Consider the following 24603-nt stretch of genomic DNA (forward strand, 5'->3'; position numbering starts at 1 on the left):
TTCACAGGAGTCGTGTCATTGCCTCTGGGACAAAAAATAAACTAAAAAAATACATGAAAAAAAACTCGAAAATAGATGGTCTAGATCTGGTCTAGGATCTAGGCACTAGGTGGAGTTGCACCGTTGCACGAGTGCCCGAGCACGAACGAGGACAATGTCTCCTCTCCTCTCCCTTTGTAGTCAGACTTGTCCACATATATGCACACATACACATCTTTTGTCTATGATTTCCGAACACTTATTATTACATGGGTTTTTGTCCTTAGCATTTCTCCTTGCCTCAATAATTCTCCTAATCACTAACGATCAGTAACGCCACCTATCACGGTACTATTCGCGAAGTCAGACCGCTGCTTCTGCAGCTGCGGGCCCGCTTGTTTATTGATCCGAAAACTAGTCACCTGACATGTTCTGAACCATTTCACATTAACTAGCTGTTGGTACGGACCACAAGAGTTAGAAATGGGGTCCTTGTTCAGAAGCGAGGAAATGACATTATGTCAGCTGTTTCTGCAGTCTGAAGCAGCTTACGCCTGCGTTTCGGAGCTCGGCGAATTGGGCCTCGTTCAGTTTAGAGATGTGAGTAGGATAGGTGTGCTTGTGGTCCTTCTTTTCATTTCCGTGGATATGCGTGTGCTAATCTTAAGCCTTCGTGACTTTTCAGCTGAACCCGGATGTCAACGCCTTCCAACGCAAATTCGTCAACGAAGTCAGGCGATGTGATGAAATGGAAAGAAAATTACGTGAGTGCTACCGCCAAGCTTGACAGCTTCGACATATGTAGTACTGTGTAGCCAGCATGAAGGGAATTGCCTCAAGACGAGAGCTGTCCGCAGTCGAGCAGTCCGTTGTGCAGAATATGACCATTGTTAAATGGCCTGAAATTGCACACACGCATTTCAAAAATTGCTTTTAGCACACAGCGCGTGTTAACGTTAGAGTCCTGTGCCTAGCCACTCTCTCGTCCTGTCTGCTATCTCTAAATTATATCCTCTGTTCTATTTAGGTTTCTTTCGTCTACTTAGCGTTCTGGTTTCTAGCGTATTTAACTTCATGTCCCACCAGTTATCTACTAACTGATTATTTTCCTATTGCTCAACAGCGTATGTTTAGCTGAATCAGAGCTGAATTTTGGCAATAATTTTGAAGTCTATTAGCGACACAAACATAGCCTGGTTTAACAGCAGGATGTGCACTTAAGTCTCGTGCAATTGTTTCGTTCTGTTAAATTTTTAAATTCTACTTTTCTGACGTGGTACGATACTTATTTTTAACGAATTTTCGCGTTTTAATTTTCTAATTGTTTATCGCTGCAACGTTTTTATAACACTCGGTTATCGTAGGATTTCTGGAGAAAGAGATCAAGAAAGATGGCATCCCAATGCTGGACATTGGCGACAACCCAGAGGCTCCGCAGCCCAGGGAGATGATCGACCTGGAGGTAATTGCGCGAATTACTGATCGATTTGTAGTATGTATTTGTCACCGGCCCTTTCCGTTCTGCGAATGATACAATAAAGAGCTTGGTACCATTAGAAAGGTCTTATAACGAGCAATAAAATGGTGTGCAGCTCGCCTTTCTCGCTATCGCGGAGGATTTTTGATCTAGCAGTGAACTTAAGTGATTTTCGCGCAAAGAGCCAACTTTGCTAATTTTTCACGCATGAACTAAATTTTGCATGGCAATGACAGTATGAACGTTAGTTGCGGACGACCCAGAGAACGAGTAAAAAAAGTTTGACCGTGGTAGGTCACAGTACGCCAACGGTAGCGGCGTTCAAACTCGCGCCAAACGAACGTTCAATTTCGAAGGCTCAATCTTCCGTCGCTCCTCATTGACGAACCGCGCGACATAGAAACTCCGAAATGCCTTCTTTCTTCTTTGCTCGGCAATAGCTACAACATCAATTTTTTTCGCCGTTATCGGAAATGCAAAGTGTCATGGCTTGTTCGATTTGAAATGAAACTACCCAGGTGCCATGTGGTTTGGAAGAATTTGCCTCGATATTACACAGATAAATGTACCAAACGTGAGCAAAATTGAGTTAATTGACTGAATGTTGATGGAAAAACATGGAGACTGTTTACTGTGTGTCCTCAAGGAAGAGATTGAGATAAATCGTGCCACCATTTAATGGGACAGTCACATTCGGAAACCCATCTTTGAAACCCCAAAGACCCCTTAATTGTTGACCGATAGTAGTTGACCCTTAGTGGAAGGGAGGCTCCAGCACCGGACTTCTGCTCTCGCTTGCAGGCTACCTTTGAGAAATTGGAAAACGAGCTGAAAGAGGTAAATACTAATGCTGAGGCTCTGAAGAAAACCTACCTAGAACTGACTGAGCTGAAACACATCCTGCGCAAGACTCAAGCCTTCTTTGACGAGGTACTGTTCATTTGAGTCATTTCTTTTCTTGCCTTTTAAATCCGTACCTTGCTTTTTAAATTCGTACCTTGCTTTTTAAATCTGTATTTTTTTTAAAAATCTGTATCTTACTCTTTGAATCTGTATCTTACTCTTTGAATCCGTATCTTACTCTTTAAATCCGTATCTTACTCTTTAAATCCGTATCTTACCCTTTAAATCCGTATCTTACTTTTTAAATCCGTTTGTGTCCTGTGTGGCAAATGTCCTTCGGTCGCCACCGTTTTGCTGTGTATTAGGTTGGCAGCACGTAGATTGATAGTTCACACATTTTTGTTATTGTAAGCTGCACATGTGCTCTGGGCTTTTTAAAGTTTACGTGTTAGATAAATTGCTGTAATTATTTCGATGTTCTCTGTCTCTTAGTCTGCTAATTTTTTTATATGCTGATTTTTGCGTATGTGTTCCCATGTCAGATGTTGCATTAAGTGTCTGTGTTAAACACCTTGTGTGCGTAAAATATTACCCCTGCTAGACAATCACTACAAAACGAGTGTCCTCGATCAAATTTCATTTCGGATTGTATAAGATACAGTAAAAGATGCTCTAAATTGCTGTAGACCGTTCTTTTCGTTCTCTTAATTTGATCCCACCAACCATCCATGTATGTCCGTGCAAAAAAAGGCAATCAAAAACATAAGATAATTGGATTTGAATGAATGGGGTTCAAGCCACTCACTCCGTTTACATGAGATCGCTTATAAGCGAACCGAACCAGGTTAGCGGTCCCAGTGCACTGATGTAAACGCCTCGGTGCACCCCCAAATGCAGCCCAACTTGGTCCGCTTCGGAGGAGTGGATCGAGTCTGTTCGGCTTGCTCAGAGGGCCCATGTAAATACCTCGGTGCGCGTAGAGTTTCTCTTCCTAGGGGGCGCCGAGTGAATTTCTCTGCACACATTCTGCTCCTTGGAGCTCCTCCTCTGCTATTGGCTCCCATCTGCTCCCATCCAGCGCAAAGTGGGACGGCTCCATGTAAACTCGAGCGCTCCGACTTTGTTTGTTTGAGCGGTCCCATGTAAACGGGGGGCCACTTTCACCACAGTGCAGTGGTGTGCAGGTATCTCAGAGTTGTAATGTACCAAGCACGCGGTATCATTGGTACAAAATACCATAATTCAACTGCACTATGCAGTGTACTTTAAAGGAGCAGGGACGTGACATGTAACGTGGCTCGAAGCAATTCTTAGTTCATCAAGCTGTCCATCGGAAACCAGCGTGTAAAATATTCTTCCTGTTTGGTGTCACTGCGCCAATCAGATTTACAAGCTTACTCTCGTCACTCTCTCGTACAAATTTACGAAAATGCTCAGTGAAAGAAGCTGGTCTATGTAATGAGTGACACTGTGGGAATTGCAAAATGTACCGTCCTCCTTTCCACGCTCTCACATGCTCTTTCAAGGAGTGGAGGGTTTTCAAAGATTGTCGTTTGCGCAAGAGCTCGTTTTATTAAGATTGAGGATAATCAAGGCACGACACGGAGAATGCAGAGTAAACACTTTGTTGCGCTTGCAACTAGAGAAGGCTTTGTTTTGCATTGACAGGCATGTTTTAAAGGTTAGCAGATTTCCCTTGCCTTTCCTTCTCGCCACTTCCTACTTTGTACTGCCGCAACCTGTAGATAACAACATTATAGAAGCTTCAGCAAAGTCTCTGTTCTCTGTGCGCTGCAGTTATGCTCAATCTTAGTATGCACCAACTACCCTAGTTCAAACTGTCAACTTATTCTATTAGTTACAGGATGCAGCCCAAAAACTATCATGAGAGGAATCACCTCGAGGCTTCTTTAAAATACTGGCTCGTACATTGCAATTTGGATTGCTCCACACTTCTACTTAATGGTGGTGACAAAAAGTCAGGATGATTTCAGTTATTTTTGGACATCTTTTAACTAATACCGAGTTCAGTCACAGCACTGCCTATCACTGCGCGAGTATGATGATGGTGAGGCCCATATAAAAAGAACAGGGGCGTACGTGGAGACAGACTTTCACCTCCACTCGGTACATGACGCAGCTCGACACTCTTAAGCGTGATGTTTCAACCTTCTCAACTATCGGAGACACTTTAAATACGCGCATCACCCCAGAATATAGTGCAGTTCTATATGAGTATGCCGATAAGGATTAAATTTGCGATAAGTCTTTGCGATCGTAAAGCGCGAGCAGATGGAAATAAGCAGCAAAATGCTGATGGGTGGTATCGGACAACACGTGACAGGAAACACTAGAGAAAGAGAAAGCGCATGTGGTGGTTATAGCAAAATGTTTCCGGGATTTGGTGGTAGGACGTGATTGGCCAATTGTTTCTTTGCATTAAAGCTGCGCATTATATGTGGAATGCTGGAACCCTGTTTGAGAAGCCCTTGCTTTTGGATAAAAGCTGGCTTCAGTATCTGTTGCACTCTTTGACAGTGCACTGTTGCTCAGTGGCCATTGGTTTTAATCATGATTGACAGCCGTGGGTGGTGGTTGTGTGTCCATGTGTCCAAAAGAGTTGTGCAAGTGTACCCCCATTTTGTTGTGTGCTGTGATTGCAGTTACCTTGGTTGCTATCTTTTAGGACTACAGGTAATTGCAGTAGTCTAAAAGTACTTATTTGTAACCATTACTTCCACCTACAAGTGGCAGCTTGAGGTTTGGATCTGCAATGTGAATGCCATTTGAAGCTTCTTCGTCTTCCGCAGTCTTTTTTTCAACGAGTTGCGCTAGATATTGACAGAGTATTTACCCTTCTTAAAGATTTGCTTCTGGTAATTTGTAGTGTGTGATGATTACTTGTGTGCTATTGTGAAATGTTTGTGTCTCTTGCACAGTGTGTATGAAATAGTCAAGCTGAACTGCGTACTACTTGTAGTTGCATAGCCCAGCTGTGTCCCAGTGTCCTTACAGCAGCACTTTGCAGTTCTCTTTGACAACGTGCTCTAGGGATTTTCACGTGGTTGTCGATGTTGGAAAGTCCACGAAAATGGTGTTGAGTCTCTCGGAAAATTTGACAAACTTTTGGGTACCGCTCGAGTCGTTAAGCTATCTTCCTCATAACCTCCGAGCCTCAGAGTGAGTGGCAGTCATCTCTTTCTTAAACAGTTCAGATTGGGCAGTTTGTATGCTTTTTCCCTGGTTGGCTGTTGTCTGTTTCTCAAGTGGCTCAAGTTGTGTCCGTACCACTGATTGGGTCTCGACTGTTTCTTAAATGGCCTAAGTTGCTTGTCCAAACTGCGATGAAGGGGGTTTGACTCCAGAGAATGCAGATGCGTGGGACACTCGGATTGGTCTGGCTGATGCACTCAAGTAGAGATTTTTGCTCGCCTTTGAGTCTGCATCTATCGGGTCCGGTGCAGCACTCAACCGATGCAGAATCCTGGATGTTCTTTTTTTTTTTTTTCTGGTTTTATAAACAGACAGGAAAAACAATGGTTCCTTTTGTTTGGCTACCGAGAAAAACCTGCTGTTCAGCTTGACTCCGTGGGTTTAGCGACAATTTCCACCGTCACACTTCTGCACACAGGACACTGAGCGGGGCCACGTTACTCCTAGCACACAAACAACACTCTGGGCCCCAGGTGTTCCCTCCACCGTACCCTTCTGCCATAATTTATTTTCCGGTGAATCGAACTCCGTGCTCGGACACCCATTCTCTCAGGCATGCACCCTTTCCCCCATCTTCCTTGTCCTTTTTTTTGCACCTCTGGGATGAGTCTCTAGCTTTTCCGCAGGTGCCCCCCCCCCTCCCCCCCCCCCCATCCCCCCCACCCCTTGTACGGCTTCTTTTACATTTTGGGTTGGCTCGAATTTGTGTCCTTTTTGTGCAAATTAATTTTGAACAAATGGATGCATTTGTGTGCCATGTGTTCTGTGAGGTGTTTTGTTACTTGCAATGACCGTATTTTCTAAGATATATATATATATGAAAACTGTTTGCTGGCATTCTTACAGGGATGCCAACAGATGTGGCTAGGGTTGTATTTAGTTTGAACATCAAAAAGGTCAAAAAGCAGCCCCTGCACGTTATTGCAGTGACTATGCCATTAGACTGTTGCGCGTGACGTAACATAAAACATTGACATAACGTGGCGTGGCACTGAGTCAAAGTGACTCGATGTGACTCGAAAATATCTGTGTTGAATGAAGATTTTTAAGGATAGGAGTCGTTCATCCTCAACTGGCCCGTATTTCTAGTAAGCGTAAAAGCACCATTTGATGCTCCACAGTGGAAAATGCGGTTCTCTTTTTTCCTGGTTTCAGTGACATTTTTCTGTCCCTTAACCAGTCACTGCTGTAGAAGTAGCTTCTCCAGTCACTTAACATCATTTGTTTTTCTTTTTTTTCCCCATCCAATAACCCCATTTCTCCCTGCAACAAATTGTCTGTTGTCTCACCTCGACAATACTGTCTGCGTTGATCTTATTTGATGCAATTGTTGCGTGCCTGTCCCTACCTTGCCTCTACCACGTGGATGCCTCTTCCTCACTACAACATCCTCTGGTGGGTCCCACGCTCACTATTCCTTCCTCACCCCTGTACCCACTCATGCCTTGGCTCATGGTCATCCCCCTCCCTCCATCACTTTGCCCCGCCCCCACCCCCACCCTGTGTTCACCCTTCTGACATCCTTTCCTAAAACTGGTTGCTCCAATCAATTCCTTTGTTTCTCTCCCCTACAACCCCCTCCTCCTTGTCCACTGTGCTATCACTCTTGCCTACCGTCTCTTCTTTTGTGCCTTGCTTATTGCCCTACCCCCTGCCGTACCCCTGGCCCAACACGTCTCTGCACACGGCCATACGAAACGGGTGCACGTGCGCTCTGTTCACCAGGTGGGATTTCATCACCGTGCACAGATGCACGACCCCAACGCGCAAGAGGAGCACGTGATGCTGCTAGGAGAAGAGGGGCTCAGGGCCGGCGGTCAAGCCCTGAAGCTGGGGTGAGACATGCGACTGAATGCTCACCTAGACTAAACGAGGCCCGGTCGCTCATTACTGTGATTTGTACGGCGCAGTCCTGCCTGTCAACAACCCGGGTATCCACGTGAGCGACGTTATCGGGCAAGATGTCAGTGGCGAGCATGCGCCAAGAGGACGACACTGCGGAAGAAAGGCCGTGGATGCGATTTGTTAGAAAACGCGAAGAACGGTGCTCAAAACAGATGCAGGGTATCTACCAACCTAGAAAAACTAAAAAAGGGGGAATTGTCGGGCAATTCTGATGAGACTGGGAAAAGCTGGGGGGGGGGGACTGTCGGGGAAGTCGCCAAAAAGCAGCTGAAGTCGGGGAAAATTGCAGACAAGTGCAGCGATGATATGCAGCAAATCGAGAGTGCAGATAAGTGTGGTTTAGCGACCACGCGGCAGCAACGTTGTTGTGTCGTAACAGTAATACGACAAGCTCTGATGCAGAAAAGTAGCGCAGCCAGTAATTAACTTTTAACAGAAGAAAGACTAGGGTCATAAATAAGGCACAGTACTAGCTCTCGCTATTACTGGATGGAAAAAATCTGTTCTCTTGTACAGTAAGGACAAGCATGTATTTCTATTGTTTGTTTGAATTCAATAAATGATCCATTTTATGAGTGATACGTATGAAAGTGTAGGAGCAGATGCAAAGTTCCCTTTTGTTTTCGTCAGGGAATTCACTCGAAATAGTCTGTGAAATAGTCTGTTGAAGTAGTCTGGAATACACTCGAAATTCACTCGAAATAGTCTAAAAAGCTGGAAAAGTGGGGGAAATTTGAAGGCTACAGTTTGGTAGACACCCTGAGAATGCTGACTCTGACACAGGAAGAAGGAATATTCCGCGATGAGAAGACAGAATCTCTGTCGCGTGTCTGTCGACATCTCGCCCGACAATGTGGCTCTTGCGGATGCCCACGTGTGGGCCTCCTTTAGCCTAGAAGGCATTGACCAACCTGTTTGGACATCATCTCATTGGTGACATCATGGCAGCTACCCTCTGTCGCCAAGATGATTACCTTCCCATCCTTTTCCTTGCCTTTCCCGCATATTTATTCAGCTTTTTTTCCCCGAACACTTTTCTTCCCCATTGGGTACTGTCTTGGCGACATTTTTTAGCATGGAGTAGAGGATGTGATCCTACTGCTGGTGCGGACTAACGCTTCCAACAGCATTTTAAAGCTTTTTTTTTTTCTAACACATGCATTGTGTACTCACTGTTATGCAAGAAAGGGTGTGCATGGTAGAGGTTCAATGATGGTTCGATGTCTTGCTGCTAAGTTGACTGTGCTAGTTCTTTTGTTCTGCACTCAAAGTTTAGTTTACTGTTTACTTGACAGTACGGAATGCTTCCTGGTTTCCTATAGAGTGAGATGCATTTCGTGTTACATAGTGAGAACGTAATGCACTTGCCCACATTTAAGGCTGTGCTTCCCCCGGTGAACTGCGGGGGGGAAAATTTTTGCCCCGACCCGCAGCCCCTATAATATTAACCCCTCTGTTGACTCTATTTTGCTCAGAAAATAAATTTTTCATATAGTTTCTCATAAAATCTGCAACTTCTGCGCATAAAATTTCTGCTCAATTGCCAGTCCCTTGCGGGTATCCTGTCCATTTTTTCTCCAGATTTAACCTGGAAACCTGAAACTTTTTCTTTAGAAGATTGAGCTATTGGGTCAACGATGTCCGTAAAATTCGTCTACAGGTACATTGAGCATTCTGACAAAATTTCACAAAATCTGCAGGTGTGACCCACTCGGATGTCCCAAATTTTTAAAAACGAAAATCTTCCTCCCGAGAAAGGTCCCCTCCAACTATTAGACGAAAATATCCGCATTACATACTATTCTGAACACTTCCCCCCGTTCAGGTTTTGTGGGCACTACTTAGGGTGTGTTTTGCCTGCCATGATGGAGTCTGTTGTCTGTCGTTGTAGCAAGAGCATGCGTGGACTGTGGATATAGAGCTCATGCAGCGCCAGTTGGCTGCTAACGATTTGAGTGGTCCGGCAACCACCAAGTTGGGGTACGTTTTTCTTTGTTTCAAGGGCAGCTTTTCTTCTTTTTTTTTCTCTCCAAGGAAGGAGGGTGAAACAGCATGACCAGCATCACCAAGTTAAGAGTTGATAAAACAATTTACTCATTGGCTGCATTCCGTTTCTAAGTATTCAGTTTTGTAGTGAATAGTTGACATTATACGCTAGTATATTTCACAAAATGCTTAGTTTTTCACAGAAGCCGCGCAGCTTGATAGTAAAAGTTCAGGCAGTGACGTGGGCAAGTTGGTACGTCCTGCACAGGGGAAAAACCGCGCGAAAAACTGGACGGAAGGCTGTTCTGGCCAAATTTATTGTCATGATTAAGGAGCGCTGTGGTAAATTCCTTTTTTTTTTTAAATGTTGTTGTTGTTGTTTTGTCCAACTGATAGATCTGTTACGAATTATATTCCTAGTGTAGGTGTGCCTTGGTGCTGCGTTGGACTTACGGTTTGATGTGAATTTGCACCCAAAAATATACCTGAAATACCTGACCCTAATTTTGCAATGGGCAGCTCAGAAAGCAGGTTTTAAAATGTTCTTCAAGTCGGTGTTCAATGGCCACTTACACGATGCTGGTCACATGCTCATCAAGCTACCTTCCTCCCTTGTAAACAGTCACACACTCTGCACATGCATGCGTTTATCTTGCACACTGGGGTTCCCTCTTGCACACCAGATTGCATGCTTTGGTGAAGGACTAACATTATGCTGCCATGATGTTCTCTACTAACCACTGATGACAAACCTTCTGTGCGAGATGCAAGATTTTCTAGGGCTACGGCACGTGTCTGGTGCTGCGGGCAAGTCCTCAGTTGTTCGGGCCTGTTTAGTATGCGAGTGAGAGCTACCGTGTATTCACACGAGCGACATCCTGACGGAATATTCTAGTGGAAGAAAAAGCGAAAACACTGCTCACAAAGCCAAAGTTCCGTCCCGTGTTATGTTGAGCACTCACTCGGTGCAGAATATCGGGAGTGGCGTACTGCGCACTTAGCAGACGGCACTTAGCAGACGGCACTTAGCAGACGGCAGTTAGCAGACGGCACTTAGCAGACGGCACTTAGCAGACGGCACTTAGCAGGTGGCACTTAGCAGACGGCACGTAGCAGACGGCACGTAGCAGACGGCACGTAGCAGACGGCACGTAGCAGACTACGGCACGTAGCAGACGGCACGTAGCAGACGGCACGTAGCAGACGGCACCGTCGGAGTGTTTTCCTGTCATCTGCTACGGAATGTCTTGTGACTGCGTAGCAGGATATTCCCCACGGTTAGCAGCGTATGCGCAGACGCGACATTGAGCGCTCACGCTCACGTGACAGCAGAAAGCTATTATACTATTCGCATCTTCCATTTCTGGGGGAACGTCGCTCGTGTGAATACACGGTTACCGGACAATCAGAACCTGTACCTAAAACCAGACAGTTTGTCAGGGCACCACATTTCCATCACTGTTAGTGATTCGATGACACACAAAAAGGTAGGAATAGGCACTTGTTACAATACTTTATGCGAGTGTAGTATTTTTGTAGTTTTGCTACGTATTATAATAGTACATAATCGAAAAGTGTAATACTATAGAAATGTGCATTACGAGAAAACTATTAGTATATTCTGGGCCCTCACATAAGCAATCCATCCCCATATGGAGACAGCTCCAGTTGGGTCTCAGAACCCATTTTGGTCACCTTTGAGTCATTTATGAGATTCCTCTCGGGATTAGTATCCGGCTTGAGTTTAAAGAAAAGAAAAGTACACTGTTTCTAGGGGTAAGGTAAAGCTGAGCTACGCCTTCATTTATTTATTTATTTATTTTTTTTTCTCGACTACAAGTTGCTAACGGTGGTAGAACATGGAGAATGTAAATGTTGACATATTTGTGGTGCCCTGGCAGTGGAAAGAAATCTTCTTAAAGTATTTCTCATAATACTGAGGGATTTTAATGCAGTACAGTGCAATCCCATTAATTCGAAACCTTTCTATTCGAACTTGCAGATAATTTGAACCAGCACTCATGTTCCATCACAGTCGTGTGTATTTCAGTGGGGAAAAGCGCCTGATAATCGGAAGATACGAACACGTGCAACACGACATTGCCAAGTCACGTCCGGCTACGCGTCGGGCGAGAAGCGCTGCGCTGCTGACGTGTTGGGAACACGTTTGCATAATTGTTACCGTTACTTATAAGAGTGATTCGTAGTGGTGCCACAAGAGGAACGAGGAACTAATGGTTGTAATGGTACGCGTGGAACATTTGTGGTCATGCGACGCACTCAGCGTGAAAGGCCACCGACAGACATTTTCTCACGAAGAAGCAGTTGAGAGAGGGAAAACTTGCTCCGGTAACCATGCTGACAATCAATGTTACTACGTTACACTTACATTACCGTTACTTGCGTTACACTTACGATACAACTACGTTACACTTCTGGTAAGATTCTGTGTCAACAACTAGATACGATCACAGAGCGCAAAAGATCGTGCGCGAATCGGCAACATCCTCTGTGTATGATGTCACGGCCAGTTCGACTCGCAGGTGGGTTGTAGCAGCCGCTGTTGATGGCCGTGGTTAATATTGAATATTTTCGCTATTACATATTTGAATGATTTTCAACTTCATATTTCATAGGGTGAATGCTTTAGTACAGAGGAACATATTGAGAATGATGGTAGGCTTGTCAAATATTCTTTCATGGTCCCTTCAAGGGGAGCAAGACCCATCCTGTTGACAACACAGCTAACAAACAGGCGTGGATGACAGTCGATTTATTCTCGAATTTGGTTGGGCTCAACATTGCAGAGGATGCTGATTGAGTAACTGCTGAAGAAACTTAGGAAAACGCATAACAGATTTTCTAGCCTGAGATGTTTCAATGCTTGCCTGTAAAAAGATATCGTGGAATATGCTTCTTTCCATTTTCAACATCGCGTCACCACAAATGTCTGGCAAGGCCTAGCAAGCGCATGAATCCCTCATTCAGAGGTGACTCTTTTTAGTTCAAACAAATCTTCGGTCCCCTCGGAGTTTGGGATTGCACTGCGAGTGAAGATGCATAAAAAGTAACTGTTACTGCCTGCATTCGAAAAGTCAGAAAACTTTGTTACTTTTTAAAGGGGGCGTGCATTTTAAAAAAATACTTAGCTCCTCAGACTATCTCGAGCTCTGCACGGAAGGGTGGTCTTCATTATGGTAACTTGGTAAGCACCCAATTGATTGATTGATTGATGGCTGAATTTGCACTTTGGCAAGCGCTTCTTTAGGGTTTTACCAAGTTACTTGCGCAAACTTACTAAGACATTTTTTTTTACATACGTAGTAAGCTTGATTATCTTGTCTAGCCTGCAGGTTGCGTAGCAGCCCAAGGTTGCTAACATAATAAGGCTTCATTTGTTGTATGTTTCTGTGTGTTGCGTGAATTACCGCCATGGGTCTATAGGTTCGTCGCGGGCGTCGTCCTTCGAGAACGTCTTCCCTCGTTTGAGAGAATGCTGTGGCGCGTCTGTCGTGGGAACGTCTTTCTACGACAGGCCCCCGTCGACGCCCCATTGGAGGACCCTGTCACTGTGAGTCACGTGGTTGCGTGTGGCTGCACAGTTTGTTAACACCGGTTTCTTTTGACAGGGAGATCAAGTGTACAAGTCTGTGTTCATAATATTCTTTCAAGGTGAACAGCTCAAGACTAAGGTCAAGAAGATCTGTGAAGGGTAAGGGATTTAGTTATGCTTAATGGGGTTTCTTTGCTGAAGCTGTTGACAACATTCTGCTAAAGCACTGAGCGCAACCTTTCAAAAAATAACTGGCACGCTTGCCTCCCATGAGAGTATCTTTGAAGTGAGCATGCAGTTTCTTGACTATTGTGTCAGTCTTGTACATTTTAACGGGCCACCTGACAGTATTTCAATCATAACATCAAAGGTGGTGTTATATTGAAGGTTGTAATAAGCAAGCTCAACTGCACTGGTGTAAGCCTCTTCTTGTGCTGGCAATCCGTGTTAGTCAACACAACCCTCAATGTTCAGTCGCGAGTACTAATAAAATAGAATCGACTGTCACTTTTGTGCGTCTAACTAGAACTCAGTTCCTGTTTTTGCAGGTTAACTAACTCGCATGTGACTGTCAGTCTCCGGCCTCATAAGAAACTAGTTGGAACTTTGCTGGTGCTTTCAGTGTGGGTCTTTTAGTCAGAAAGAAAACGGGTCAAAAGTTGATCCTCATGTCATATCTGGCTATTAGTCTTAGACAGGAGAGCTTCATCTGCTAAGGTGTGAACATGCCTTCTTCCTTGTGACTGCAGGTTCCGAGCCACCCTGTACCCCTGTCCCGAAACTCCCACCGATCGCCGAGAGATGTCAATAGGCGTCATGACTCGAATTGAGGACCTCAACACGGTGAGCAGTTTCTATCCACTGTTAAGCCCCCCAGGGTGGAAACCTATGGGCGAGCCTCCCCAAGCAGCACAACATCTTGGCCCAATATTGGACTAAGATTGGCAATGTCGGCCCAATATTGGACCAAGATTGGCAATGTCGGCCCAATATTGGACCAAGATTGGCAATGTCGGCCCAATATTGGACCAAGATTGGCAATGTCGGCCCAATATTGGACCAAGATTGGCAATGTCGGCCCAATATTGGACCAAGATTGGCAATGTCGGCCCAATATTGGACCAAGATTGGCAATGTCGGCCCAATATTGGACCAAGATTGGCAATGTCGGCCCAATATTGGACCAAGATTGGCAATGTCGGCCCAATATTGGACCAATATTGGCAATGTCTATGGCTGGTCCAATATTGGTCCAGTATTGGACCGGCATTGCTGATATTGGCCCAATATTCGCCCAAGGTGCTGCTTGGGTCTATGCTTTGGAACCTGCAACCTCTGCAACCATTTTGCGGACACGCAGGTATTGGGTCAGACCCAAGACCATCGCCACCGCGTCCTGGTGGCTGCTGCCAAGAACATCAAGAACTGGTTTGTGAAAGTACGAAAGATCAAGGCCATCTACCACACCCTGAACCTTCTCAACTTGGACGTCACTCAAAAGTGTCTCATTGCGGAATGCTGGTGTGCAGTGTCTGACCTTGACAAGATCCATCTAGCGCTGAGACGTGGAACGGTGAGTCCTTGTAGCTCACATTGTTGAGAAACACTCTAAACTCTCTTTAAAATTAGATCACTAAAATTGCTGCGAGGCAATGCCAACGCTGCTCTGCTCAAATATATTCTCGATGCTGCGCTTCCATTTCGGTGCAGCCACTGGCCAGCTTCAATCTTTTTGGACGGATTTCGTTTGTATTTGCTTGTTTTAGTTGTTGAAAACTTAGCAAAGCTGTTGTCAAGTTTGAAATTTTTCTGAACGTTCAGATTTTTGTACGTGTTGTGAGAATTTTAATGTACGTATACTAGAGTTATGTGTCATTTTGTAACTGAAGTATATACGAAGCAAATTGATAGTAACTGAACAGAAATCAATATACAGCATGTACGGGCTGTTGCAATTAATATTTCGCGCGTGTATTTTAAAAAAATCGACTCTCTTCAAAATTATGAGGTCAGCGGTACTTATCTTTGACTATTTGTAGCCAGCTGTTACGAGCAGGTCTAGGACATTTTTCTACGTGACATCCGTGTACACGCGCGTTTCGGTCCTGGAACATGTCGACCATCTAGAAGCAAGCGCGAGGCTTCATGTAAAAATGATGGAAAAACTGTATCCTGACCAGGGTTGTGTTTGTGCCATAAAACTCAAATGATTAAGCAGTGCCACAAAATCTTAGCTACATTGTTTTACTACACTTTTGTGCGCTCTACTTGATGGCCTATGTTATACATACTCGTACGAGTACATATATGTTAGTTAGAATACTATAAATATATAAATAAAGAGTTGGGTTCATTCTTTCCTTCTTTCTGGCAAACTCCGAAATCATATCTGATAAGTCGACAGATTCTGCTACCTCTTTTTCGATGGAGAATATTGCAAGGCAAGGCAATGTCACTTGTGTCATCATTGTGCCCAAGTAGTTCTTCTATAAGGTCACTTATAGGACTCCTATCAGCACTGGTAACTGTTACTGGCATAGTGAGCAAGATTGTGAGTGCCCCAGTGATGTGTGGAAACCTACTTCCACTACTACTTGATGGAAGGTGTTCAACGACTCCTCTGCTTGCCTTTCATCGTTGTCCTCGTCAAAAGCTCTTGTGCGATGGAGGCTCTTTTTTCACAGATCTTGCTCGAAGAAACTCCCGAAGCATCGCGTCCAAGACTCGCTTCTTGTATACGCAGGCACTCGAACAGCTCGTCCATTTGGTCTGGTTGTCAAGCTGTCTGTCGAATGGGTGTCGTCGCTTCGTTCTGTACGCTCTGCACTGTTTCCAGGCGTTGTATTATTATTTTTTTTTTTTTTTTTCAATTTTCTGTTTCTTTAGATTCAAGAGTAGGATATTGCAGAATGCCATATTGGACTCAAAATTGGCAATTATTGACCGGTATTGGGAAAAATCCTTACAGAATACATTTTTGTGGAAGGTGATTTTGTGAAAGATATGGTGGAAGTGGTGTTTAGTTCGTACCCTGGCCTGCTGCTTGCAAGCAAGCCGTGCTTGCCTTGAGCAAGTTGAAACCTGTTCTAAACATCGAGTCTGTAAAGTGTTGTACAGGGAATGGCCCGCATAGTTGACTGCTATTGATACCATTCAGATATTTTTAACGCCGCTTTGTGTAGCGCAGCTTTTGTCATTCGAAACAAAGATACGCAATTACTAAATGTCCACTTCATTTAGTCCACTATAAGACTGGTCATTGAGTGAAACAAGCGCGCTTGAATTTTAGGAACGAAGTGGCAGCAGTGTGTCGTCCATTCTGAACCGCATGGAGACCAAAGAGACACCCCCAACATACAATCGTACCAACAAGTTCACCTCCGGGTTCCAGAACATCGTCGACGCTTACGGTGTGGCCAGCTATAGGGAGGTCAATCCAGGTGACAGGATCTCTCCTTACAGTCGGGGAACTGAATGTTGTGACAGTTATACTTGATAGCCTTCAATACTTTCTCCGTTAAAGCATGATCTGTACACATACTATGTATTAGAAGTTAGAGATCCACGGAGTAATACCCCTGTCAGATGGATGCACTTACGGTCATTAACTTCTTCCCAGACAGTCAGCCATACGGCCTTTGCAACGAAACGGAGATGTAAGGGCAACGGAGTTCCCATGAGACAGTTTACATCGTTCCCTCAAAGCTGCGAAAGCCTCGTCACCGAGCACCGTGAACAGGATGGCGCAGGTTCCATTCGATTCGAAGTAAATTTTTTTACGAGACCTAATGTAGACGTAGTAATGTTCTCCGAACTGTTTTTGCGTTCAACACCGGGAGTTTTTTCGTTACATTTTTGTACATCGCTTCTCATTATATCTCGTATATGCAGTTTGTAGTGATACCCTCGAACCACTACACAAAGTCATCCTGTATTATCTCAATGGCACGAAGGAAAGCAGACACCGCGGGGACACAGAACTGACAGAATGTGGTAAGACGCCGCTCGACAAAGCATCCAAAGCACTTCAAAGCAAAACTTGTTTGCTGTTGTGCTTTTAAAATTGACCAAGTGCCAAACAAACGTTGTTTCTGAGTACTCAGTGAGAACAAATGTGATTTCACAAACCCCATTCAACGTTCACAAATGTGTTTTTTCACTGTAGGCATCATCGGCAAAAAGCCTTCACCAACACAGTCTGGCAGCTTCACATGGTTGAAGGCCATATTTCAGCTACGTACGACGTTTTCATAAGGCCATTAGTCTTAAGGCCATTAGTCTTAAGGCCATTAGTCTTAAGGCCATAAGTGTGCCCGTCTGACAGGAGTATTAGTGGGTCCTAGCCTGTAGTTTCCTTCTCTACCATTGTGCAATATAAGTGCAGAGTGCAACCACCAGGTTGAACCTTTTGTGATGTTGAGTTGTGATGTTTGTGATGTGATGTTGTTGATGTTGTGATGATGTTTTGCAGCTCCGTTCACCGTGATAACATTTCCATTCCTCTTTGCGGTGATGTTCGGTGATGCTGGTCATGGCACCATCATGTTCCTCTTTGCTCTCTGGATGGTCCTCAAGGAAAAAGGTCTCATGGCACAAAAGACTGACAATGAGGTTGGTGGCCATCAGCAAAGCCCCTCTGCGGAATACATGCCCATTTCTATAATCGTTGCGGTAGGCGGGTCAGATAAACCGTGTGAAGGTATCTAACCAGAAGCAAGGTTGCAAGGCAGGATAATTGTTGTGAGCTCAACATGATTGCATCTGTTCAAGGGAACATGGATGCAGACGAGTGTTTGCTATCAGCTAAGTAATGCAATGTGGCAAGTTATGACAAGGGTATTTTGGCACGTGGTGTTCCATGAAATTCATTAGTGCGGAGTTGAGCATGGTGTTGTCTACATCGGTAGTTTATCCAGAATCCCGAACACAAGGTGGTGTGGTCATTATTATAGCTATTTTGTAAAGCGTAACGAATTATCACAAACATGTGTCTGGAATAGCAAGCCCCCCCCCTCCTCATTCCGGAAAACCTGACAATCACTAAATTACTTTATTTCACCGCAACTGCACTAAAAAGTCCGTAATATTGCTCTGTCGAATGCGGTGCCTGCATGTGATGGTACCCGCTTGCATTTGCGTGAGTGTCAAACGTTCAATGTTAACATTGCCTCGAGTTTGAAGTGAAACACAAGGCGAGAACACACGACAGACCTCACGACCCTACTAGAATCCGCCCTGATAGCAGCAACAAAAGGATGTGTGAGCGTGTTACCCCATTACGTGAGCCCAGTTACCCCCCCCCCCCCCCCCCCCCCCCCAGATAACTTCTCTTATCCTCGCTAATTCGACAGGACACCTCAAGCACCTTTTTGCTAGACGACTTTGTAACCTCTTCCGAGTTTTTCTGAGTTGCTGTTATCAGTATTTTAGTTAATTTTCTCATCCTTCTCGCTTTAGAATACCTTTCCATTCTTTGCACACCACACGCTCGTGAGGTTCGTTTTGGGTAAGAGGCTTGTGTTACGCGCATCATATTCACTTACATCGAAGTGTACGCTTTCTTTTGACATTAACAAAATACAGAAACCGACACTGAAACTGACACCTTGCACATTGCGTATTAAAGCTTCATTGCTGGTTTGTGAGTCTGTCGTGTGTTCTTCTCGTCTTGTGTTTTACCTCAAACTCCAGACAATATTAACATCGAGCCAACACCTGCTCTCGTTACACTCATCATATGTTCGTTGCGCACATTTGACAATAGCGAAAACTCGTCAAAAGCGGGTGAACAGTAGTGGTGTCCAGAAACGGGGCTAGCATCCCAACTCCCAAAAGTTGTGGCGCGCGCTTGTTGCCTGGCAGTACTGTTCGGAAGTTCTAGAGCAGGGGTTCTCAAACTCTGTGGACCCAGGGAACCCCCGTACATTTGAGGGGCAAACTGGAGGAACCCCCGCACTCATGCACACATACACACACAATGAAGAACAACAACACACAATAGAATTTTTGCATTGTTGAGCAAGAAAACTTGCAAGTTTGCAAGCACAAAACTATTTTGGGGAAACCAACGCATGCAGTGTGCCTGTAAAGTTGGCTTCCCGCAATGCACCCACGCGTTAGGCAAAGTCTGCTTTACAGGCGGAGCAACCGCAAAAGTAATTCGAATAATTTTCGAATTTTTGTACAGGACTTGTGGTATCACCTTGCTGCCCGCGGAACCACAGGCGGGGCTTCGCGGAACCCCCGTGCTCCGCGGAACCCAGTTTGAGAACCCCTGTTCTAGAGTAGTCTCACCCAGGACTCCCATTACCAATCCAAAATGGCGGTTTTGAAGTTGCCGCCGTAGTGCCGAAGATTGCCGTATCGGAGCTCGTCCGCAGGCTCGTCTTAGTCCTTTCAGCCTTGGCTTTCAGACTTGAATCTGACCGGAAAAATTAGTAGTAAAAATGTATTAATCCTATGGTGAAGGTCACGGTTCCCCGTGTGAGCAGAGATCGGAACTGGAACTCAACCTGAAGCGAAAACAGGGCAAAACCGTTACTTTATGACGAAACCGAACCAGAGTCCCGAACCGGAACTAAACCGAAAAAAATTCCTACGGTTACCGGTTCGGGAATTGGTTCAGATGTGAAGTAATTGTACTACTGACTGACCTTTTTTTACTCACCTGAAATGGTTATCTCGCACCTTTCTCAACTGGATACGGAGAGCTCGCTTTCATGTAGCAAAATTACTGCCCACGAACCGGTTAAACCGGGACCAAAAAAAGTAACTGTTCCAATCCCTGTAAATGACCCGACCGCTGACCGATTTCTTATTTTTTTTTGTCTGTGTATGTGCGAGGGGGGGGGGGGGGAGGGTGCTCTCCCTGAGCTGAACCCGAACTGAACCGATATACCTTAACTGGTTCAAGCTGATAATTTCGGTTCAGCGGAGATAAACCCGAACCGAACCAACATGTCTGAACCCAAACCGGACTGAAAAACATACCACTTCCGATCCCTGCATGGGAGTCCGAATAATGGGCATCCGAAAAATGAGCTTGCTACTACAAGAAACCCTTCTATTTTGCAGATCTGGAACACTATATTTGGTGGACGTTACATCGTTCTTCTCATGGGTGGGTTCTCCATCTACACTGGACTAATCTACAACGACACTTTCTCAAAATCGTTCAACATTTTTGGGTCCTCCTGGGTGGTTCCAAAAAAGTGAGTGCTTCGAAAGAATTGTTTCGCTTCGGGAGGGGTGACTGTGGAAGGTCAACTCTGGTGCAAGGTTCACCTTTGTTGATGGCCTCATCGATTTATCTGCACACGCTTCACTAGTTCTGGAAGGTTCCGCAATGGTGCTGTGCGCCGCAGTTGAAATGTAGCATCAGCACCATCTGCGGACACTTCAGAAACAAAAATGTTGCAGCGAGTGCAGGGAAATAGAAGATACGTCAAGTAATAAATCTAAGAATAAAACTAAGTTTGGATACAACATATTCCCCACCCCCCAGCTGCACAGGTCCCGTTTACAGTTCGCGGAACAGTGCGAGCGGTGTATTTCGTCCTCGGGGCTCGTTTACTCATTCAGGGCTCATTTACTCACTCGGGGCTCATTTACTCATTGGAGTGTGCTGGTGGTTTCGGTATCGCTTGAATGTGCTCGAAACGTGGTTTGAATTGGTGTCGCTGTAACGTGCACTCCTCCACCCCTCTCAGCTAGCCCGATGAGAAAATGCACTGCTCGCATGTTCCGTAGACTTTTGTCGGGACCCGTGCAACGGGGGATCCGTACGGCCAAACGATTTCCCTAAGTAGAATTTGGTATCCATGCAACAAAATACAGTTGAACCTCGATATAACAAAACTCACGGGGACCGCAATATCTTTCATTGTATTAAATTGAAGGTCACGAAATGCGACATCCACGAGGGTGCGCGCTGTACATAAGCGTCGATAACTACGATGTGGAAACGTGTAGCTGGAGTTAACGACGAGTTGTCAGCCCCTGCTACGACATGTTTGTCCCTGTCAAGAAAATTCTGCCACACACGCGCAATGGTGCCTTGCGCCTCGTGCTCGACTACACAGCCAACAAGAAGACTCTATATTTTCTTGGATCGAGTTAGAGTCGTGGGCATGTGTTTCCCATGCATCAAGAGGGCGGCTTCCTTTAGTTCAAACTCCACTTTATTCTAACAAATCTTTGGTCCCCTTTGTGTCTGAATTAATGGGATTGCGCTGTACTAGGGTGCAATTTTTTCAAAAACTGAAAGAATACTCGGTGCACTCTTTGATACTTAAGCTCTGCCTTGAGGTGCCTGGACAGCAACCTCATCAAGTTGTAATACAGGCTACTTATTTTGAGAGGGAGACGAATTTGTCTAGTTGTCGTCTCAGTAATACCACGTACGTCCTGGTGAGGTCGCTGCGGCGGTGTCTGCACAACCAGTAGTTCTACAAACAGTCCAGAACGCAGCTTGGAACTCCCAGTGAATGGAATGTGACCGTACCTGGGAAGGCAGGAGAGGCTAGCGCAAATTATGCTTCTTTAAATAGCGTTGTCTCTCGGTTAAGCCAGTTTGATATTTGCATATTGTGAGCTACGTTCTTCTGTGGAGCGGGTTAATTAGAAAATTGCACCTTTTTTTTTTTTTTTTGTACAGCTTGAGACAAAAATTTAGGGAATACGGCACTGGCGTATTTCGTCGGAGTGTTCACCCGCTAGCTATCGGGAAGAAATCGTCGAATAAGAAACATGTCGCTGGCTATTCTGTCCACCTCTCAGTATGTGTGCCCGCTCCTCGGCGTCGGGAAAGTGGCGCCCCCATCGCCCGGCAGTAGCCGCAGTAGCCCCCTCCCGCATTTACGGTTGGGTCGCCGCGGGAGGGAGACCCCCACGCCTAGCTGTGCGTGGCTCTCCCGTGTCTGGGGAAAAGGGGACCCTGGCGGTTGAGTGGCCCCGGAGGATGTTTAGGACCCTTAAGGCCCCTCCGGGAAAGCAACACACCGCTTTGGCCCCAGCTTCCCATAGTCGGGTGGTCCTGGAAGGCCCAGCCAGGGCTATCCAGCTTAGTCGCTGCGGCGGCAAGGGTCAACCTCGTGCAGAGCTACGCGCCTGCGCCTGGGTATAGTGTGAGGGCACGTGCCACCGTGCGGAGCACGGTCCCCTGGTTGGGCTCGGTGGTGGGCGGCACGGCCTCCGCACTGAATCACACACACAACACATATGGCGAACAAACCCCTCAAAAACCCCCATGATCGGCGCCTGAAGAGGCGCTGCACCGAAGATAATCCAGCAACCGAGTTTTTCTACCAGAAACAGACAGCATGGTTCCCTAGAATCCTTGTCATACACGCAGATGAATCGATCAAGTCACTGTCAAAGCTGTCTCCATTTGCAACTGCTAAAGTTCTGGAACAGACGATAGGCAAAAATTACACTGCTCGAAAGCTCCGCTCTGGTGACATCCAGGTGGAGGTCCAAGAAAAGGAACAGAGCGTATCCCTCCAATCCCTGAAGGCAATTGCCGACATACCTGTCACGGTTACTCCGCACAAGACACTCAACATCGTAAAAGGCGTCATTTCAGAGGAAGAGCTCCTGATGTGCTCTGACTCTGAAATTGAGGAGGGTCTCGGAGAGCATGGAGTGGTCAGTGCACGGAGAATAATTATGCGTAGAGACGGCAACGAAATACCAACAAAACATGTCGTACTATCATTCCAACTTCACACTCTTCCATCTACAATACATGCTGGCTACCTCAATTGTAATGCACGGCACTACGTTCCAAACCCAAGGCGCTGTTTAAAATGCCAGCGCTTTGGGCATGGCTCACAGACATGCCGTGGACAAACAACATGTGCAAAGTGTGCGGGAAAAGACCATGAGTCGCCAACATGTGAAAATGCCGTGAAATGCATCAACTGTAGTGGCAGCCACCCAGCATACTCCAAGTCCTGCCCACAGTGGAAGGACGAAAAGGAAATCCTGAAAGTTAAAGTTGAGCAGAATCTTTCTTATACTGCAGCGAAGGCACAGGTGGCATTTTCTAGAAAGGGCTCGTACTCCGAGGTTATGCGCAGGGGAGTGGCGCCACCTCAGAAATCTGTGGAGACTCAGACTGAGTCCCCACACAACACTCCCAACACAAACGTTGGGGACACAGCTCATGTGTCTCCCAAGGGAAACGTGGCCTGCCCAAAGGCTGGCCACAAGGAGGTCGCCAGCCCCAATCAGGCTGGCAATACCTCTTCCGAAGGGAATGGGGGCGGTGAGGGCTGGGTCCAAACCGTACCCCAGTCGATGGATGTCGATGACTGCTGCACGCCGCAGAAGTCATCGCCAACCCCTCAGAATTCCCCAGATCAACAGAAGGGGAAACAGCCGGGTCGAGGTAGAGGACATTTGCAGAAGGTGTCACCGAAGGCACCTCCAGCCAGGGTGCAAGCGCCCTAAGTACACCAAGCATGCTGAATACGCAAAAGATTTTCATGCAGTGGAACTGCAGGGGAGTGCTTCCAAATGTTGATGATGTGCATGACCTCCTGGAGGCGCACAGGCCAATTGGCGTCTGCCTCCAAGAGACGTATTTGAACTCTGGACACACAAATCCGTTCCAACAATACCAAATGTTTAGAAGGGATCGCCCGGTGGTTACGCGATCCTCAGGTGGAGTGGCGATTCTAGCATCCCGGTCTGTTGCTGCAGTTGAGGTGCCGTTGACAACAACATTGGAAGCTGTGGCTGTTCGATTGAATCTCTCTACACCACTTACGCTCTGCTCAATATATCTTCCTCCTGCAGCAGATGTGCAGCGACAGGATATCGAAGATCTCTTGGACCAGCTGGCAGCCCCATTCCTTATTATGGGGGATTTTAATGCACACAGCCGTTTGTGGGGATGTTCAGATTTGGACTCGAGGGGCAGACTTCTTGAGGATTTACTCCTCCGCCACTCCATCACACTCCTGAACACAACACAACCAACATACTGCAGCACATCAACACGGACATTCTCTGCATTGGACCTTTCCATCTGTAGTGCGACCATTGCACAAGATCTGCAGTGGCACGTGATCCAAAACCCCTATGGCAGTGACCATTTTCCAACTTGGGTCGAGTATCAGTGTGATGATGCTGTGCTGTGTACGCGAAAACCCCACTGGAGGCTGCAGGATGCGAACTGGGCGGTGTTCAGCGTGCTGGCTGACCTGACCCTACACAACACTGACAACATGAGTATCGACGAGGCCAACGAATTCATAACAAACACGATAATACATGCTGCTACACAATCCATATCCAAGACGTCGTCCTCTCTGCCCAAGCGTTCAAAGCCTTGGTGGAACGACGACTGTAAACGGACGCGCAAGGAACAACAAAAGGCGTGGGCTCGTTTGCGTCGATACCCGACAGTTGACAACATGATCCAATACAAAAGGAAGCGTGCTGCAGCCAAACGCACAAGGGAGGAGGCCAAGCACAACTCGTGGAAGGAGTTTGTGGGTACATTGAACTCGCGAACTCCAGCCAAGGTTGTGTGGGACCGTATCAATAAGATCTCCGGGAAATACAAAGGGTTTACAGTGCCTTGTCTTTCGCAGAGTGGCGTTCCCTGTACGTCCTTGGAGGAACAGGCTAACGTACTTGG

General features: G+C 46.0%; 1 protein-coding gene across 3 annotated transcripts in view; it reads left to right on the forward strand.

Moving 5' to 3' along the window:
• Positions 1-349: 349 nt before the first annotated feature.
• The window catches only part of LOC135386367 (V-type proton ATPase 116 kDa subunit a 1-like), a 33325-nt gene continuing 9071 nt past the window's right edge, over positions 350-24603 (forward strand). Inside the window, exons 1-12 of one of the 3 annotated variants that reach the window (XM_064616227.1) lie at positions 350-579; positions 665-743; positions 1344-1441; positions 2258-2386; positions 7238-7347; positions 12848-12974; positions 13033-13115; positions 13706-13799; positions 14317-14529; positions 16246-16396; positions 17428-17567; positions 20031-20167. In XM_064616227.1, the coding sequence (XP_064472297.1) occupies positions 463-579; positions 665-743; positions 1344-1441; positions 2258-2386; positions 7238-7347; positions 12848-12974; positions 13033-13115; positions 13706-13799; positions 14317-14529; positions 16246-16396; positions 17428-17567; positions 20031-20167 (1478 nt within the window). In that variant the 5' untranslated portion in view covers positions 350-462. Of the gene's footprint in view, positions 580-664; positions 744-1343; positions 1442-2257; positions 2387-7237; positions 7348-9308; positions 9398-12847; positions 12975-13032; positions 13116-13705; positions 13800-14316; positions 14530-16245; positions 16397-17427; positions 17568-20030; positions 20168-24603 lie in introns of all 3 variants that reach the window. The other 2 variants (XM_064616230.1, XM_064616228.1) reach the window with 2 other exon arrangements.

Source organism: Ornithodoros turicata, chromosome 2 (genome assembly GCF_037126465.1).
Source record: "Ornithodoros turicata isolate Travis chromosome 2, ASM3712646v1, whole genome shotgun sequence".
NCBI lineage: Eukaryota > Metazoa > Arthropoda > Arachnida > Ixodida > Argasidae > Ornithodoros > Ornithodoros turicata.